Source organism: Theropithecus gelada, unplaced genomic scaffold (genome assembly GCF_003255815.1).
Source record: "Theropithecus gelada isolate Dixy unplaced genomic scaffold, Tgel_1.0 HiC_scaffold_15884, whole genome shotgun sequence".
NCBI lineage: Eukaryota > Metazoa > Chordata > Mammalia > Primates > Cercopithecidae > Theropithecus > Theropithecus gelada.
In genome coordinates, this window is record NW_020257641.1 from 2835831 (window position 1) to 2853712 (window position 17882).

Sequence of the window (17882 nt, forward strand, 5' to 3'; positions counted from 1 at the left end):
GCTTGAGCCACCACACCCGGCCGAGAAACTATTTTTAAAGGAACTATACCAATTTATATGTTTGAAAAAGTATTGTTATAACTTTAACCTGCACCTCATATTTCTCAAACAAATTTTGGAAAATGGGCATTTAAAGTGTGATAAGAAAATTCTTTCTTTAAAGGAAACTTGAGGTTTGAGTTATTTTTAACAAAACTCTAATAATCTCTAAACCCAGATTTTCTCTATCTGAGATTAATGTAACATTAAATAAAATCGTCTTCATGTATAGGAACAGGTTTAGAATACTAAGTTTTAAGATCTTGAAGAGATCTTAGAATCTTCTCTTGTAATTGCCTCATTTTATTTTATTTTTTATTTTCGAGACAGAGTCTCGCTCAGTCACCCAGGCTGGAGTGCCGTGATGCGATCTTGGCTCACTGCAACCTCGGCTTCTCGGGTTCAAGAGATTCTTGTGCCTCAGCCTCCCGAGTAGCTGGGACTACAGGCACCTGCCACCATGCCCTGCTAATTTTTTTGTGTTTGTAGTAGAGATGGGGTTTCGGTATGTTGGCCAGGCTGGTGTCGAACTCCTGATGTCAAGTGATCTGCCCACCTGGACCTCTCAAAGTGCTGGAATTACAGTCATGAGCCACTGCGCCCGGTCTAATTACCTCATTTTACAGATGAGAAAACTGATGCCAGGAAAGATGATGCCTTGTCCAAATGAGTTAGTAGCGGGTGGTCGCCACTGATCTTTCTACCATATGGTCTCCTAATACGTTCCCTGCCCTGGTGTCAAGCAGTAGTCACAGGTATGGGGACAGTCACCTAAAGACTAAGTTACTCAGTGTGTAGACCACTAACGTCCACTATCAACACACGGCAAGCTTGTTTGTAGGGCAGAATCTCAGGCCCCACCCCAGGCTTAAACCTTTTAGAAAGATCCACAACTGACCCATATACACATTAACTTCTAGAAGCACTGAGCTTTGGCTCCTACCTTTTTCTTCCCCTGAATCTCAGTCTCATCATGGTTTCACCAGTAGGCAAAACCAATGGTAAAATAGTTTCACTTCTGCCTCTCTATTACTCAATATCATGAACTTGCCTGGATCCATCAAGCTTTTCTGATTTTTTTTTCTTCCTAATAGTATAAAGAGTATAGGCTACCAAGGAAGTAAATCACTGTTCCAGATAATTCTGAACAAAATGATGCATTTGGTCCTTTGCCCTGAGTAGCCAAAAGTAGGGGGAAAGCCTGGAGGCTTTGGAGAAAGAAATGATTTGTCTCCAACTCACCCTTCCAGGTCTCTTCTCTGCATACTTCCAACCCCTGACTCCCCTATTCGGTTAGTGTGTCCTTCAATTAGCCAATGTGGCTAATCATTTAGTATGAATTAGTTTAAGGTCTTGCTCCTCCCAGGAATATTTGCAAAGAAGGGAAGGGTAGAATTTCAGACATGCGATTCTGGCTCAGGAAAGATTTAGCTGGGTAAAGGGAGCCACCAAATCACGTGAAAGTAGGCTTGGGCTGTGGCTCCATTTCAGGAGATCCTAGTCTTCCATTTGTAGCACAAAGGTTATCTTTGCTCCTAGGTCTGTAAAATGTGCATCGTCTCATGTGTAGTATTGCATGATTTTGAAAACATGATAGATAATTTATTTTGTGTAAGGCTCATAACTGTTCTGTGAGGAAGCTGGCATCATCTTCGTTTTACAGGACTTAAAGTTGTTTGGGGCCTTTTAGCTTCCGAACCAAACTCTAGGCTCCTTGTAATATGTTAATAAAGTTGTCTCTCTTATAGGCGTTTCTTTTTTTTTCTTTTTGAGATGAAGTTTTGCTCTTGTTGCTCAGGCTAGAGTGCAATGGTGCCATCTCGGCTCACTGCAACCTCCACCTCCTGAGTTCAAGCGATTCTCCTGCCTCTGCCTCCCAAGTAGCTGGGATTACAGGCATGCACCAGCATGCCTGGCTAATTTTGCTGTATGTTTAGTAGAGAAAGAGTTTCTCGATGTTGGTCAGGCTGGTCTTGAACTCCCCACCTCAGATGATCTGCCTGCCTCGGCCTCTCAAAGTGCTGGGATTACAGATGTAAGCCACCATGCCTGGCCATGCGAGTTTCTTATGACTGGTTTTAGTTTTATTTTGTTTAGTTTTGTTTTGAGACTGAGTGTTGCTCTGTTGCCGGCTGGAGTACAGTGGTGTAATCTTGGCTCACGCTCACTGCAACCTCCACCTCCCGGGTTCAAGTGATTCTCCTGCCTCAGCCTCTCGAGTAGCTGCGACTACAGGTACGCACCACCACACCTGGCTAATTTTTGTATTTTTAGTAGAGATGGAGTTTCACCATGTTGGCCAGATGGTCTTGATCTCTTGACCTCGTGATCTGCCCACCTCGGCCTCCCAAAGTGCTGGGATTACAGACGTGAGCCACCACGACCAGCCTGGTTTTGTTTGTTGATTTAATTTATTCATACACGTTTTTTGAATAGATAATGCTCTCCTAGATTCAGTGTTTGAGAAACAAATTCTTCACGATACTCAAGTCTTCTGAGGGTACTTTCTTTCTTTTCATGGCCTATTCTTGTTTCACCAGTACCTTCACTGTTTCCTCCCTACCATATCATCATGGCCATCATTGTTCTTTTGGAATGCAGGACCCCTTCAGTCTCCGAGAGAACTGATTCTCATGTTGGAATTCTCTCTAAGCCAATCTGTTCAGAATACTTTGACGCAAATGAATGGCCTCACCAGGGTGGACCAGTTCAGAGAAGGCTGACCAAGGAAGCAAAGAGCCTGGAAATCAGAACAAGAGAAGATTTTGCAGGCTTGGGACAAGTGTCTTCAATTATTTAAAGGGTTGTGATGTGAAAGAGAGATTTTGATTTTTCTTAGGGGTAGAGGTAGATTTACTGTGAAGATAATCTAGTTTAAGCTTTAGGGCTACTGTGTGGCCCCCTTCCAAGACCTTGTACCTAATTTTGAATCTTTACATTTGTGTTATTTCAACTAAAGACCTCTTCCCCCACCACCAAATTACAGTATATGAGTTTCACAAAACTGGATATACCCCTCTCTGTGTGGAACCAGAGAGCAAACCAGGACCTAGGATAGAAGTGAAAATCTCAAATGAGGGTATTCGTTCAGTATATTAGTTCAATAAAAGAAAATCTTTCCATGGGCCAAGACAATGCCACCAGGAAGTGGGTTGTGATAGGCACCTTCTTTTTTTTTTTTTTTTTTTTTTTTTTTAATTTTGAGACGGAGTCTCGCTCTGTTGCCAGGCTGGAGTGCAGTAGCGCAATCTCGGCTCACTGCAACTCTACCTCTGGTGTTCAAGTGATTCTCCTACCTCAGCCTCCTGAGTAGCTGGGACTACAGGCACCCGCCACCATGCACAGCTAATTTTTGTATTTTTTTAGTAGAGATGGGGTTTCACCATGTTGGCCAGGATGGTCTCGATCTACTGACCTCATGATCTGCCCACCTCGGCCTCCCAAAGTGCTGGGATTACAGGTGTGAGCCGCCGTGCCAGGCCAGTAGGCACCTTCTATAGCTACCCACAGTTATTTGTCTCAGCAACATCCCCTCTTTGAAGCTAATAGAATTTGGATTTGTTCAAAAAGTTAAGGAGAGCCCTTGAGCTCCAGCTCCCAAGAGTGAATTCTGATTGGTCAAAGCCAATCATGGTATTCTCTTTCCCTATGGCCTTTAATTGGCCTGAGTAAGGGCAGGTCGTGTAGTTCTGGCCGGAGACAGGGGGTGCTGTCTTCTCTGATTAAAAGACAAGGCTTCAGGTAAAGGTCTTTTTCCCCTTCCCTTTTATTCCTGAAACTCAAGAGAGCTGGAGATAAGCATCCATCTTGTGGCCAGTAGGCTAGAAGCATGAAAACCAAAGTCAACATGCTAAGGGTGGCAGAGCAGAAATGGTAAAGGGGTTTAGGATCCTTACAGCATTGTTGAGGAGCAGAACCAGGACTAACAGCCACCTACCTTTAGATTACTTATGTGAGAAAAATAAACTCCTTATTTGTTCAAATAACAGTTAAAATTTCCCATTACTTCCAGCCAAATGCATTTTTCCTTGATACAGCTATCTTTAAGGAGAAGGCTTTCTCTGTCTCTGGTAGAAGTCAATTTTCTGGGGGAATTTACTACAAAACATGGGTTGCAGAGGGCCCCTATGTCTGGGAGAGAGGATTTGGGGAGACGATGACTTGTTTTTTTTTTTTTTTTTGAGACGGAGTCTCGCTCTGTCGCCCAGGCTGGAGTGCAGTGGCGCGATCTCGGCTCACTGCAAGCTCCACCTCCCGGGTTCACGCCATTCTCCCGCCTCAGCCTCCGAGTAGCTGGGACTACAGGCGCCCGCCACCACGCCCGGCTAGTTTTTTGTATTTTTAGTAGAGACGGGGTTTCACCATGTTAGCCAGGATGGTCTCGATCTCCTGACCTCGTGATCCACCCGCCTCGGCCTCCCAAAGTGCTGGGATTACAGGCTTGAGCCACCGCGCCTGGCCGATGACTTGTTTTTAGGAATAATTTTGCATAATTAGAACATGAACAATTTTCTATTACTTGGGCGCCTTAAGTTTCATCCTCCTTTCCTCAAGTCTTCATATATCCTTTAGCCTATAACCATCTTTCTCAATGGATTTCTCTAACCTCATCCACAGCCTCCTTCAATTCCATCTTTTTTTTTTTTTTTTTTTTTTTTTTGAGATGGAGTCTTGCTCTGTCACCCAGGCTAGAATGCAGTGGTGCGATCTCAGCTCACTGCAACCTCTGCCTCCCGGGTTCGAGCGATTCTCCTGCTTCAGCCTCCCAAGTAGCTGGGACCACAGACACACACCACCACTCCTGGATAATTTTTGTATTTTTAGTAGAGACAGGGTTTCACCTTTTTGGTCAGGCTGGTCTCAAACTGCTGACCTCAGGTGATCTACCTGCCTCAGCCTCCCAAAGTGTTGGGATTACAGGCATGGGCCACTGTGCCCGACCCCAATTCCACCTTTGATAGGGGACAGAAAAAAAGATTGAGCAGGATGGATGAGGAGGACACTGTTTTTCAAAACTGGTATGCTTTCCGACAATTTAGGAGAATAAGATATGTTTATAAGTATTGACAGAATGTGCTTCCATTTCTGATCTGTAATCAGATAAACCCGAACTTTTCAAATGAGTAAACATCAGGTAAACATAAAGAGAGACAGCCTGTACAGGCTGAGGAGATGGCACTGAAGACCCTGTAGTTTTCAAACTGGCTAATCAGACCCCTGGGAAGAAGGAATGCTTTTCAGGGGTACGTGGCCTGGGTGGGTTTTTTTTTTTTTTTTTTGACAGAGTTTCACTCCCATTGCTCAGGCTGGAGTGCAGTGCAGAGATAGCAGCTCACTGCAACCTCTGCCTCCTGAATTCATGCGATTCTCCTGCCTCAGCCTCCTGAGTAGCTGGGACTACAGGTGCAGGCCATTGCACCTGGGTAATTTTTGTATTTTTAGTAGAGATGATTTTCACCATGTTGTTCAGGCCAGTCTCAAACTCCTGAGCTAGAACTCTTGAGCCTTGGCCTTCCAAAGTTCTGGGATTACAGGTGTCCAGGAGGTATTTTTAAAAATACTTTTTTTTTTTCCAGACAGAGTCTCTGTCACCCAGGTTGGAGTGCAATGGTGCAATCTCAGCTCACTGCAACCTCCACCTCCCAAGTTCAAACGATTCTCCTGCCTCAGCCTCCCGAGTAGCTGGGATTACAAACATGTGTCACCACACCCAGCTAGGTTTTGTATTTTTAGTAGAGATGGGGTTTTACCATGTTGGCCAGGCTGGTCTCGAACTCCTACCTCAAGTGATCCTCCCGCCTCGGCCTCCCAAAGTGCTGGAATTATAGGCATGAGCCACCATGCTCGGTCTAAAGGACTTTATTGTGAAACATTTTAGATAGAATAGTTTAATGTCCCCATCACCCAGCCTCAGTTCATGGCCCATTCTTGTTTCATCTATACCTTCGCTGCTTCCCCCTGCCATATCATCATTTCTTTTTTTTATTGAGATAAAGATGCAAGATGACCACCAACAATTCCTCCCATCCCTGAAAACCCATGCTGCTCCTCTAATGAAGAGTGATGAAAATATTCCACAGTTAGACTGTGGTTGTACAACTCTGTGAAAATACCCAAAGCCATGGAAGTGTACACTTTAAGTGGGTGAATTATATCTCAATAAAGATGCTTTTAAAAGGTGGAGAAGAAAAATTTCTCCATTTTAATAATAATTAAAGAAAACAAAGAGGTAGAGTCTCTGTGATTTGCTTAAACCATTAACAGGTAGCAGAAGGGACGCTCTGTGACTGCTGGGCATAGCCCTTCATCGGCCGCGGAGTTTCTGTTTTCACCGTTTTGCCATACCAACGGACCTGCAGGAGAGTAGCCCAGGCAGAATCCAGCAGTTCTTTTGAGCCACCCCAGCAGAGATGCCACACAGACCAGTGAAACCACCTTGGCAGCTCCAGCACCTGTTGAGCTGCCCAGCCAACACATGGGGCAGAGATGAGCTGCCAAGCCTGTCTACTACGTTTTGGGGTGGTGGAGGAGTGGGCAGTGTCAAATCCCCAGAAGCAGCTCAATGAGTATTTATCTGTTTTCATTTCAGCCAGCAGAGGGTCCTCAAGGTAACACCTTCCAGTGGCTCCCCCACCTCTCTCAGAGCTCTGGCCAGGGCCCACAAGGCCCTCCATCTTACCCCTTTCCTCTCTGACTGTCACCTCTTCCTTCTCTTCCTCTTGCTTCCTCACTTCTAGCCACAAAGGCCTTCCTTCAACAGACAGACCTTGCAGGGCCTTTTGCCCCCTTGCTCTTCCCTTTGGTCCTCCCCAGACAGCCACAGGGTTCCTCCCACACTTCTTGTAGGTCTTCACTCAAATGCTACCTTCCTTTTTTTTTTTGAGACTGAGTCTGGCTCTGTCACCAGGCTGGAGTGCAGTGGCGTCATCTGGACTCACTGCAACCTCCGCCTCCCGGGTTCAAGCGACTCTCCTGCCTCAGCCTCCTGAGTAGCTGGGACTACAGGCCCATGCCACCACGCCAGGCTAATTTTTGTATTTTTAGTAGAGGCAGGGTTTCACAATGTTGGCCAGGCTGGTCTCGATCTCCTGACCTCGTGATCCGCCCACCTCGGCCGCCCAAAGTGTTCGGATTACAGGCGTGAGCCACCGCGCCCAGCCAAATGCCACCTTCTTATTGAGACCTCCTGTCTGTGTAAAATCGCGAACCCTCACTCCCTGTCCTTATTCCCTACTTCTACTTTTCTCTTTAGCATTTACCAATGTCTAGCAGTATTTAATTTCACTAATTTATCTCGTTTATTTTCTGTCTCGTTTATATTCCTGCTATAATATAAACTCCAGGAAGGATTTTTGCCTGTCTTGGTTGTCTGTCGTATCTCGTGTCTAGAACACAGAACCCGTAGTAGGCACTTCAATAAATTACCTGTAGAATGAATGGACTGAATGTCACCTTGTTGGAGAGTACCCCGCCACCACCACAGTCTGTTAAGCAGTAATCTTTTATTTCTCTTTCCCAGTTCTATTTTTCTTTGTTTATACTTAATCACCTTTGACACCTATTTGTTTACTGTTTCTCTCCCCAGTAGAGTGAAAGTTACTTTAATAGCAGAGATTTAAATGTATTTTAATCCCTACAAAAAAGAAAAAGGGAGGAAATACATGACAAGCTCTCAGTAAGTATTTGCGAAGCAATTAATCTCTTGAACGAAGATCCAGCAGTCAGCTCCACCAGCCTCCTTCGTGATAGGACTAACTTGGGGTCTGTCTGCGGGCGAGCACCTCCTCCGCGGGCGGAGGGCCGCAGCGAGAGCTGGGTTTCGGCAGCGCCCCATTAAACCAGCCGCGGACGCCCGGCTGCAGGCGATAGTTCCAGCCTGGCCCGGCCCGGCGTCGCCGGTTTTTCTCCAGTCGCCCTGCCAGCCAGTTTCCGGGGCGGTGTCATCGCCCGTTTAAGAGCGGAGCGCTCCGCCCTGGGGGCGGAGCTGGGAGGGAGCTTTAAGGGGCGGACGGGCGGGAGGTCGGGGTCCTGCGGGGATTAGAGCCGGTGGGCTCGCTGTGGGCGCCATTTCTCGGCGTCTACCGAGGAGTCGCCCCTTCCTCAGCCTTGCTCGGCTCTTCTCCCCTCTGGTCGCCGGGGCCGCGCCGTCCCCCCTCAGGTAAGCGCGAGGCCCGGCGGCGCCGCGGTACAGCCGGCTGCCCTCCTAGCCGAGCGGACCCCTCCTCGCCCGCGCCTGCGGTGGCGGCCTTGTCCCCGGGGAGGCGGGCGGGGGCCGCGCCTAGACCTCAGGGCGGCCGGTCCTTGGCTCGTCGGGCCGGCAGGGCATTAATCCCGCCGGAGGGAGGGGCGGCGGCGGCCAATGAGGCAGGGCCGCCGAGTTTCGGTCGATACCGCGCGACGGGCCGGAGCGGAGGGCCCGGGGCAGCTGGGTTAATGTTTGCCGGGCGGACGCGCTCCTGGGGCCGCGGGCACCCCTCGCCGGTCCGCGGGGCTGCCGTCCAGCGGGAGAGACAAAAGTCGCAAGGGAGGGGGAAAAACGAACTGAGTTTGTGTCACGGTTTTGGTGAACTTTTCGAGCTGACTTGTATTTGAGTAAAATTTCAGCTCCTTGGGAAAGGAGAGGCAGGTGTGTTCCCGGGAAAGACGAGGTCTGAAGCGCCCGCCCCGCCCCCACCCGAGGCGTTTGTCGTGCTAATGATGGGTTCTTTGGTGTGTAAATGTTAATTGTCTCTGTGGTTACTTGAATTCTACCTAAGAGCGAGACCCGAGTCTTAAAACGTTTGGCAATGTTTTAGACTAGTATTAAAATTTTTTAAAGAATTACGGGGAAAATTCCCATAACCGTGTACATTTCTAATGTAACCCACAACTGCATTAACTCAGTTTCTAACGTAACCTGTTGCTGAGCTCTAGTTAACCTTGTTGGATTATTTGTGCATGTAAGATAGTGTGCAGGTTTTGGAAAATAGGCTAACTTCATTCGAAAGCGATATGCGTAACTGCTGTTGAGTTACTCGCTTGCATTTTCTTTATTGGGATTGCTGGGACAAAATATAGTGGTACCTTCATGGCATTTGCTGTATATTGCTTTATCAAAAAGCAATTACCATATTGTGGCCATCAGTCATGTAAGAGTATACATATTTCATGAGTAACTTTTGGGTTTTGGATACTTCTTTTAACCAACTTCTGTTAGGATTGCTTAAATTTGCGTTTTATGATTCCAAAGGAAATCCTTCTAGTAAGGAACTAGAGTAGAAACAGCTGTTTTTTGGAAGCCACATAAACCTACCATCCAAAAATTCCACTGTCATTCTAGTGTGTCAGGCGAGTTTTTTATTGAGTGCCTGATATGCGGGTTGTTAAGCCAGCTGTTGGGCCGAAGCAGTGAACAAGCCAGACGAAATCTTTGTCCTTGTGTGTGAATGGGGGAAGTAGCCAGTAAAAAAATAATACTGAACAGATACTTAATTACAATTTTTTTGTTATAAAGAAAAGGCTAAGAGGACTAAAAGGGACATCGAATTTAGACTCACAAGTCTGAGATTCTGTTTTTCTGAGACTAAGACATTTCGACTATAAGTCTGAAGTTAGTCCAGTGAAGTGGGAGCGGGTGGAAGAGAGGGGAAGTGGAAAAAGAGCATTCCAGGAAGGTGGAACAGCTAGTGAAAAATGGTCCAGAATTAAGAAGGCTCTTGGGCCGAGCAGAAAGAGTACAAGAGCAGAGCCAACAGTAGGGAGTAGGTTGACAGATGGGTCAGGCAAGTAGGAGGAGCTGCATCTAGGACCAGGGCCATTAAATATTTTAGAATAGGGATCAGATTTGTGGTTGCCAAGAATCCAGTGGCTGTGACATGAAGAGTGGAATTGGGAGAGTGCAGGTGGGAAGGGAAAAGTGAGTATGAGGAAACTTTTTTCACAGTCATAAAAAAAATTCCCCACAACTTTTAATGACTCATTCATATATTATTGTGGTTTTTTCCATTAAAAAAAAAAATAGATGGAGTCTTGCTATGTTGCCCATGCAGGTCTTGAACTCCTGGCCTCCAACAGTCGTCCTGACTTAGCCTCCCAGAGTGCCAGGATTGCAGATGTGAGCCACTGTACCCGGCCATATATTCTCGTTGTGACCTCTGACATGTCCCTCTTCAGAGAGAATCTCACTTAACGGTTTACGAGTGTGTCTGTTTAGCGTCTGTGTGTGTGTGTGCATGGATCCCACCTCAGTGTAGGATAAAACTCTTCAGTGTTCTGTGATTTGATTTTTCACTTACAAATGTTGTCATATCTAAGTCAAGTATTTATTTAAAACAACTGTATTATGGCTAGGCTTGGTGCCTCATGCCTGTAATCCCAGCACTTTGGGAGGTTGAGGTGGGAGGATTCCCTGAGGCCAGGAGTTTGAGACAAACCTGGCTAAATAGCAGTACCCTGTCTCTACAAAAAATAGCTTAAAAAACAATTAGCTGGGTGGGGTGGTATGTGCTTGTAGCCCTAGGTGGGAGAATCCCTTGAGCATGGTAGATGAAGGCCCTGGTGAGCCTTGGATGCTAGAGTGAGACCGTCTGGAGGCCGAGACGGGCGGATCACAAGGTCAGGAGATCGAGACCATCCTGGCTAACACGGTGAAACCCCGTCTCTACTAAAAAATACAAAAAACTAGCCGGGCGCAGTGGCGGGCGCCTGTAGTCCCAGCTACTCGGGAGGCTGAGGCAGGAGAATGGCGTGAACCCGGGAGGCGGAGCTTGCAGTGAGCTGAGATCCGGCCACTGCACTCCAGCCTGGGCGGCAGAGCGAGACTCCATCTCAAAAAAAAAAATAAATAAAAATAAATAAATAAATAAATAAATACATAAATAAAAATAAAACAACTGTATTGTATGCCATTTTGTGTACCATAACTTGTTTAACTGCACATTGATGAACATATTTAAAATTTTCTTAGTTATGCCCCGAAAAATCCCGTTCCTACAACTTAAAGCACAGGTGTGATTTTTTTTTTTTCTTTAGGTTATCCTTCCAGAAATAGAACTGTTGAGTAAGGAGTATGCATGTTAAAATTTTTAATATTGGCCCAGTGAGGTGGCTCACGCCTGTAATCCCAGCACTTTGGGAGGCCGAGGCGGGTGGATCACCTGAGGTCAGGAGTTTGAGACCAGCCTGGCCAACATGGTGAAACCCAGTATCTACTAAAAGTACAAGAATTAGCCGGGCGTGGTAGCTGGTGCCTGTAATCCCCGCTCCTCGGGAGGCCAAGGCAGGAGAATCGCTTGAACCTGGCAGGCAGAGGTTGCAGTGAGCCAAGATCGTGCCATTGCACTCCAACCTGGGGAACAAGAGTGAGACTGTCTCCAAAAAAAAAATAATAATAATAATTTAAAAAAAATATTAATAGCATGGGCAAATCTCCCTCCAAAAAAGGCCAATGTATGAGGATTATTTTTTCTCACATTCTTTTTAACACTATCTTGAGTCTTTAAATGACAGACGGTATCTTATTTTTTTCATTTGGATTTTCTTGGATACTGTTAAAGGTGTTCGTTTTTATGAACATCTTTCAAATTATCTTTTAGGAGTTTTTCATATCATGCTCTTTTTTTTTTGATACAGCATCTCACTCTCAGGTTGGAGTGCAGTGGTGGGATATCATAAAATGTTTCTTGGGAGATATTGGTGGAGTTAAAAGGAATATGTAGGGATTCTGTGACACAGGATTTTAGAAAGCTGGGATAACAAGTACTGTCTTAGGCAGCTGAAATGAGACTGGATAGCAAATTCCAAAGGGAGAAATATCTGGAGAGAGAGTGGGACCAGGTATTATATATGAGTGTTTGGCACGCTGGAAAGTTACCTAACTAAAATTTTAGTTATCTCCTTGGGATTAGTTTACCTAATTACACAAGAGTATACTTGTATAAAATATGTAGGTTAATCTTCGGTGTATAGACATTTTAATATGGTAGTATCTTAAAAATTGGATTTTATCAGGTTCATAAATAAATCTAGTTGAAAAAGTCATTTAATCTGAAGGCTTCTCTTGAAAAACAGCATTCTTCTGAATTCTTCTGCTCCCTCTCCCAAGGCAATCATTTTCACATTTTAAATCAAATGCTCTTACTGCTAGTTCTTGATTTTTTAATTTTAGTGATGACCTGTTGGCTTGCTGTTACGCATGATGAGGAATTAACTCTTTTCATATCTGTATCCCCTACCTCTTATTATGTACCTCCTCTCTGTTGTAGTTAGTTATTGTTTGCTCAATATTTAGTGTTTGACATTTAAATCATTAACAGCTGAGTCATCTAGTGTATTGTGATTTACTTTTCTGCACAGCTTCTTGTTTCGTTTGGAATTAATAGTCTTTTTGGCTTATTTGTTGGCTTATGTGTACTTAAACTCTCTTTGTTGTGCAAATGAAACGCATTAGGATAGCAAAGTGACTTTGATTTTGTTTCCATTTAGTGTGCTATGTTTTAAAACCCGTTTTAACTGTTTTGATTAACATTAATGTTCTTTATAGAGATAAGGAAAAAAGTAGCATTAAAGTACTTTGACATTAAAAAGATTTATGTTAAGTAGTTATTTAAAATCTGTATGTAATAGAATATTTGACAAAACTTATGAAATTTGAATTATATTTGTATTTTAGCTGAAATAGGTGATTGTTTTTATATTTTTGTTATGAATGCTCAGAAAAGAAATGGAACTTCTCAGGACTTTTTTTTTTTTTTTTTTTTTTGAGACAGTCTCGCTCTGCCACCCAGGCTGGAGTGCAGTTGGCGTGATCTCAGCTCACTGCAAGCTCCGCCTCCTGGATTCATGCCATTCTCCTACCTCAGCCTCCCGTGTAGCTGGGACTGTAGGCGCCCACCACTGCGCCCGGCTAATTTTTTGTATTTTTAGTAGAGATGGGGTTTCCCCGTGTTAGCCAGGATGGTCTCGATCTCCTGACCTCGTGATCCACCCGGCTTGGCCTCCCAAAGTGCTGGGATTACAGACGTGAGCCATCACACCCAACCACTTCTCAAGATTTTTATGATCATCAAAGGATACCTTAGTGTCTGACATCATCTTAGGATATACAAGATGTTGTACATATAATTTATCTTTTTAGAAGACCTGATGAACTTCATGAGTGTTTGCCTTCTCCTGCCTAATCAGTTCCTCATAAAATGGTCCAGTAAATTTAGAAAGCTCCAAACAAACCGTGGCTATGTCTTATACATACAAGTCTTTTAAAACTTTGAATTAAAGTAACCAGCTTTTTAAATTAATTAACTTTTTAATTGACAAAAATTGTGTCTATTTATCATGTATAATATCTCTTGAAATATTTATTAAAAGTAGCCAGTTTTAATGATTTTTATCAGATTTACTTGACCAGGAGACCTTTTTATTTTTTGTTTTATTTACTGATTTTTTGAGACAGGGTCTTGCTCTGTTGCCCGAGCTAGAATGCAGTGGTGCAATCCCAGCTCACTGCAGCTTTCACTGCCTGGGGTCAAGTGATCCTTCTGCCTCATAGCCCCTCAAGTAGCTGGGGCCACAGGTATGCACCACCACACTTGGGTAATTTTAGTTTTAGTAGTGATTAGGTCTCACTGTGTTGCCCAGGCTGGTCTTGAACTCCTGGACTCTAATAGTCCTGCTGCCTGGGCCTCCCAAAACGTTGGGATTGCAGGCGTGAGTCACTGCACCCAGCCCAGGAGGCCTTTTTAGTAGCATTTCTACTAATGTGCACAGGACTTGACTAAATAATGCCATTTCACTGACTGCAAGTTGTGGAGAATCTCATTTTTTTGCTGATGCCATCTTTTTCTCTCTGCTTTTATAGTGACAAAAATGCTGAGTTTCTTCCGTAGAACACTGGGGCGTCGGTCTATGCGTAAACATGCGGAAAAGGAACGACTCCGAGAAGCACAGCGCGCAGCCACACATATTCCTGCAGCTGGAGATTCTAAGTCCATCATCACGTGTCGGGTGTCCCTTCTGGATGGTACTGATGTTAGTGTGGACTTGCCAGTAAGTAGGTCTTGCCGAGCTCCAAATTCTGTTTGCGATTACTGTCTTTGTTTGTTTGTTTAAAAGCTTTGTATTGATAACTTCTGGATCGTAATCGGTAAAGGTACTATGGGTTAATATAGATCAGGCACTGTAACATTCGGGTACACGGATCAGATAACTGTAGACCAAAAGTACTTGGATGGATGGTATTTCTCTTTGGAATTAGTGGCAATTACCTGAAACATTTAGATGATAGAGCCGTTATTGGCATGAGTCCGTTTTGTGTGTGTTTATGTGTGTTCTTTGTGATGGCAGCACGTAATGTAGTCTAGTGGATTTCTCACAATCCTTGTTGAACAATTATAAAAACATTGTGACTCTTTGAGAATAACAACACTTACATGTGTACTGTAAGACTTTTAGTTTTCTGTGCACTTCTGTATTTTTTAAAACTCTCCTTACTTTCTTCAAAATAAGTATTTCCCCACAATTTGGTTTACTTGCAGACATTAATTAGGTGAAGTGAGAAGAAGGACTTTCTTCATACCCCTCAGCTCTGACTGTCTTTCTCTTTGCTCCCGAAGTATTTTGCATTGTAGGTTTTTCTTACATTGTAGTCTTTATCTCAAGACAGCCTGTTGTAATTATATTTGCATTTTGGATAGGTGTTTTTGTTTTTTTTTTGCAGAAATGCATAATCATAACTCCGTGTGAAACAATCCGACATGTTTGAAAGGGGTTAGCTTATTTTTTTACAGACCTTTTTGGGTGGAGGAGGGGAAGAAAAGATTACCTTTTTGGTTTTGGGCAGTTGAATATTTTTCTGAGCTGCTTACTAATACCAAGTATCTTTCTCACGTCTTTGTTCTGCATTCAAAGACTTACCGTAAATTATGTCATTTGATGTGAGCTTCGTAGGATGTTCCTTGATGTCTTTCCTCCCAACAAACTTTTTAGTACACCTTCATTTACCCAAAATTCAATTAAAAAAGTCTCTTTGGGGCCGGGCGTGGTGGCTCAAGCCTGTAATCCCAGCACTTTGGGGGGCCAAGACGGGCGGATCATGAGGTCGGGAGATCGAGACCATCCTGGCTAACACGGTGAAACCCCGTCTCTACTAAAAATACAAAAAAACCAGCCGGGTGAGGTGGCGGGCGCCTGTAGTCCCAGGTACTCAGGAGGCTGAGGCAGGAGAATGGCGTGAACTCGGGAGGCGGAGCTTGCAGTGAGCTGAGATCCGGCCACTGCACTCCAGCCTGGGCGACAGAGCGAGACTCCGTCTCAAAAAAAAAAAAACAAACGTCTCTTTGGGCAAAATAATCTACATGCTGCTGTAATACATAATTGAATAAGCTCAGGAAGGCCTTAAACTCACCAACTGAGAGTATAAGGAGTTGGAGAGTTTAAATGGATGTTCTGATTATCTTAATAATTTGGAATGTATTAGATATGTACATTATACATTTTAAAATGTTAAAGTATAAAATTAAAGAGTCAGGATTTCTTGAAGTGTTTTGAAGTCATCATTACGTGTATTTGTTATCTTTGTCGATAAGAATGTATATTTTTAGGGTTTTTGATTCTGGACAACTTGAAAGCATCTGAATTTTCTTCCTGTAAGTACTTCTTGAGGGTTTATCAGACATTCCAACATGAGCTATTTTGTGAGGATAGTTTTCGGACTCATTTCTTATTTGATAAGAATCTTAAGAGTTTTGTGTACTATTTCATTAAAATATCATTAAATATGTGGTGAAAAGCCTGAGATTGCTGTGTAAGAGACTGGAAAGAAGTTTCTTATTACCTAATGTTTGAAGTATGAAGTCTCAGCGTTGTTGATGGATAAGCTGATAGTAGGAGAGTAGAATTTGTAAAACAAAAAAAAACAAACAAAAAAAAAAACTTTTTAAAAAGGCAGTGCAGTATGGAGGAGAAACAACACTAGATTTTAAAGTAGTGAACAAATGGCTAGTTACTGATCTGGAATGGTTTCCTAAACTTTGTATGCTTAGCTGGGTGTATGTGATGCTTGATCAAGTATATAAGCTAACTGGTCTCTCATGGGGACAATTGTAGTGAAACAGCTGGAGTTATAGATTGGACGTTTTGTGAAACAAGAGGAGTTATCGGCAGGTGCAGTGGCTTATGCGTGTAATCCCAGCACTTTGGGAGGCCGAGGCGGGCGGATCACGAGGTCAGGAGTTTGAGACCAGCCTGGCCAACATAGTGAAACCCCGTCTCTACTAAAAATACAGAATAACTGGGCGTAGTGGCGGGTGCCTGTAATCCCAGCTACTTGGGAGGCTGAGGCAGGAGAATTGCTTGAACCCGGGAGGCAGAGGTTGCAGTGAGCCGAATTCGCACCACTGCACTCCAGCCTGGGCAACAGTGCAAGACTCCGTCTCAAAAAAAAGGAACAACTGTCTTTCCAGTTCTGTAGGTGAAATCATACTTATTAACCTAACTCTAGGTACATGCATGGATATAAAGCGGTCATTGGCCTGTTTTACTAAGTTGTCGCTAAAGGAAAAAATAGGCCAGAAGAATAATAATTTCTAAAAAAGAAAAAATGATTTCCCCTTTTCAGATTTATTTTCTCAACCAGTCTGCTGTGATTCTGGAAGATTTAGAATTGATTTTAGAAATTGGATGAAGCACATACTCATTTCCCATTAGGATAAGGGTCACTAGTGATTATAGCTAACCATCTAAAAAAAAAAAAAAAATAGAGTGAGAAGGCCTTTCATTGAATGACAAAGGAATCAGGTAGAAATTTCTATCTAATTTTTAAGCTTTTTCTTTGAAAATACCACAGTAAACTTGTTTAAGAGCTTAGTATTAGTAAATCACTTATAACGTAAAATCCTTCTAAGTTTTAAATTAGGAAATGTTTGGCCAATTAACCAATAGATAATTTTTTTCCTTTTCTAAAAATTATATTTTAAGTTCTGGGATACATGTGCAGAATGTGCAGGTTTGTTACATAGGTATACACATGCCATGGTGGTTTGCTGCACTCATCAACCCGTCATCTACATTAGGTATTTCTCCTAATGCTATCCCTCCCCTAACCCTCTAACCCCCGACAGGCCTCAGTGCATGATGTTCCCCTCCCTGTGTCTGTGTGTTCTCATTGTTCAACTCCCACTTATGAGTGAGAACACGTGGTGTTTGGTTTTCTGTTCCTGTGTTAGTTTGCTGAGAATGATGGTTTCCAGCTTCATCTATGTCCCTGAAAAGGACGTGAACTCATCCTTTTTATGGCTGCATAGTATTCCGTGGGGTTTATGTGCCACATTTTTATCCAGTCTATTATTGATGGGCATTTGGGTTGGTTCCAAGTCTTTGCTATTGTGAATAGTGCTGCAGTAAACATACGTTGTGCATGTGTCTTTACAGTAGAATGATTTATAATTCTTTGGGATATACACCCAGTAATGGGATTGCTGGGTCAAAAGATATTTCTGGTTCTAGATCCTTGAGGAATCGCCACACTGTCTTCCACAATGGTTGAACTAATTTACACTCCCACCAACAGTGTAAAAGCATTCCTGTTTCTCCACATCCTCTCCAGCGTCTGTTGTTTCCTGACTTTTTTTATTGATGGCCATTCTAAGTGACGTGACATGGTATCTGATTGTGGTTTTGATTTGCATTTCTCTAATGACCAGTGATGATGAGCCTTTTTTCATATGTTTGTTGGCTACATAAATGCTTTCTTTTGAGAAGTGTCTGTTCATATGCTTCACCCACTTTTTGGTGGAGTTGTTTGTTTTTTTCTTGTAAATTTAAGTTCCTTGTAGATTCTGGATATTAGCCCTTTGTCAGATGGATAGATT

At 43.6% G+C, this 17882-nt stretch overlaps 1 protein-coding gene across 1 annotated transcript in view; it reads left to right on the forward strand.

Moving 5' to 3' along the window:
* The first annotated feature begins 8072 nt into the window (after nucleotides 1-8072).
* Nucleotides 8073-17882, forward strand: part of LOC112617144 (band 4.1-like protein 5) — a 173364-nt gene continuing 163554 nt past the window's right edge. The window contains exons 1-2 of the mRNA XM_025373879.1: nucleotides 8073-8203; nucleotides 13874-14061. Coding sequence (XP_025229664.1) covers nucleotides 13882-14061 — 180 coding nt within the window. The 5' untranslated portion in view covers nucleotides 8073-8203; nucleotides 13874-13881. The remainder of the gene's footprint in view (nucleotides 8204-13873; nucleotides 14062-17882) is intronic.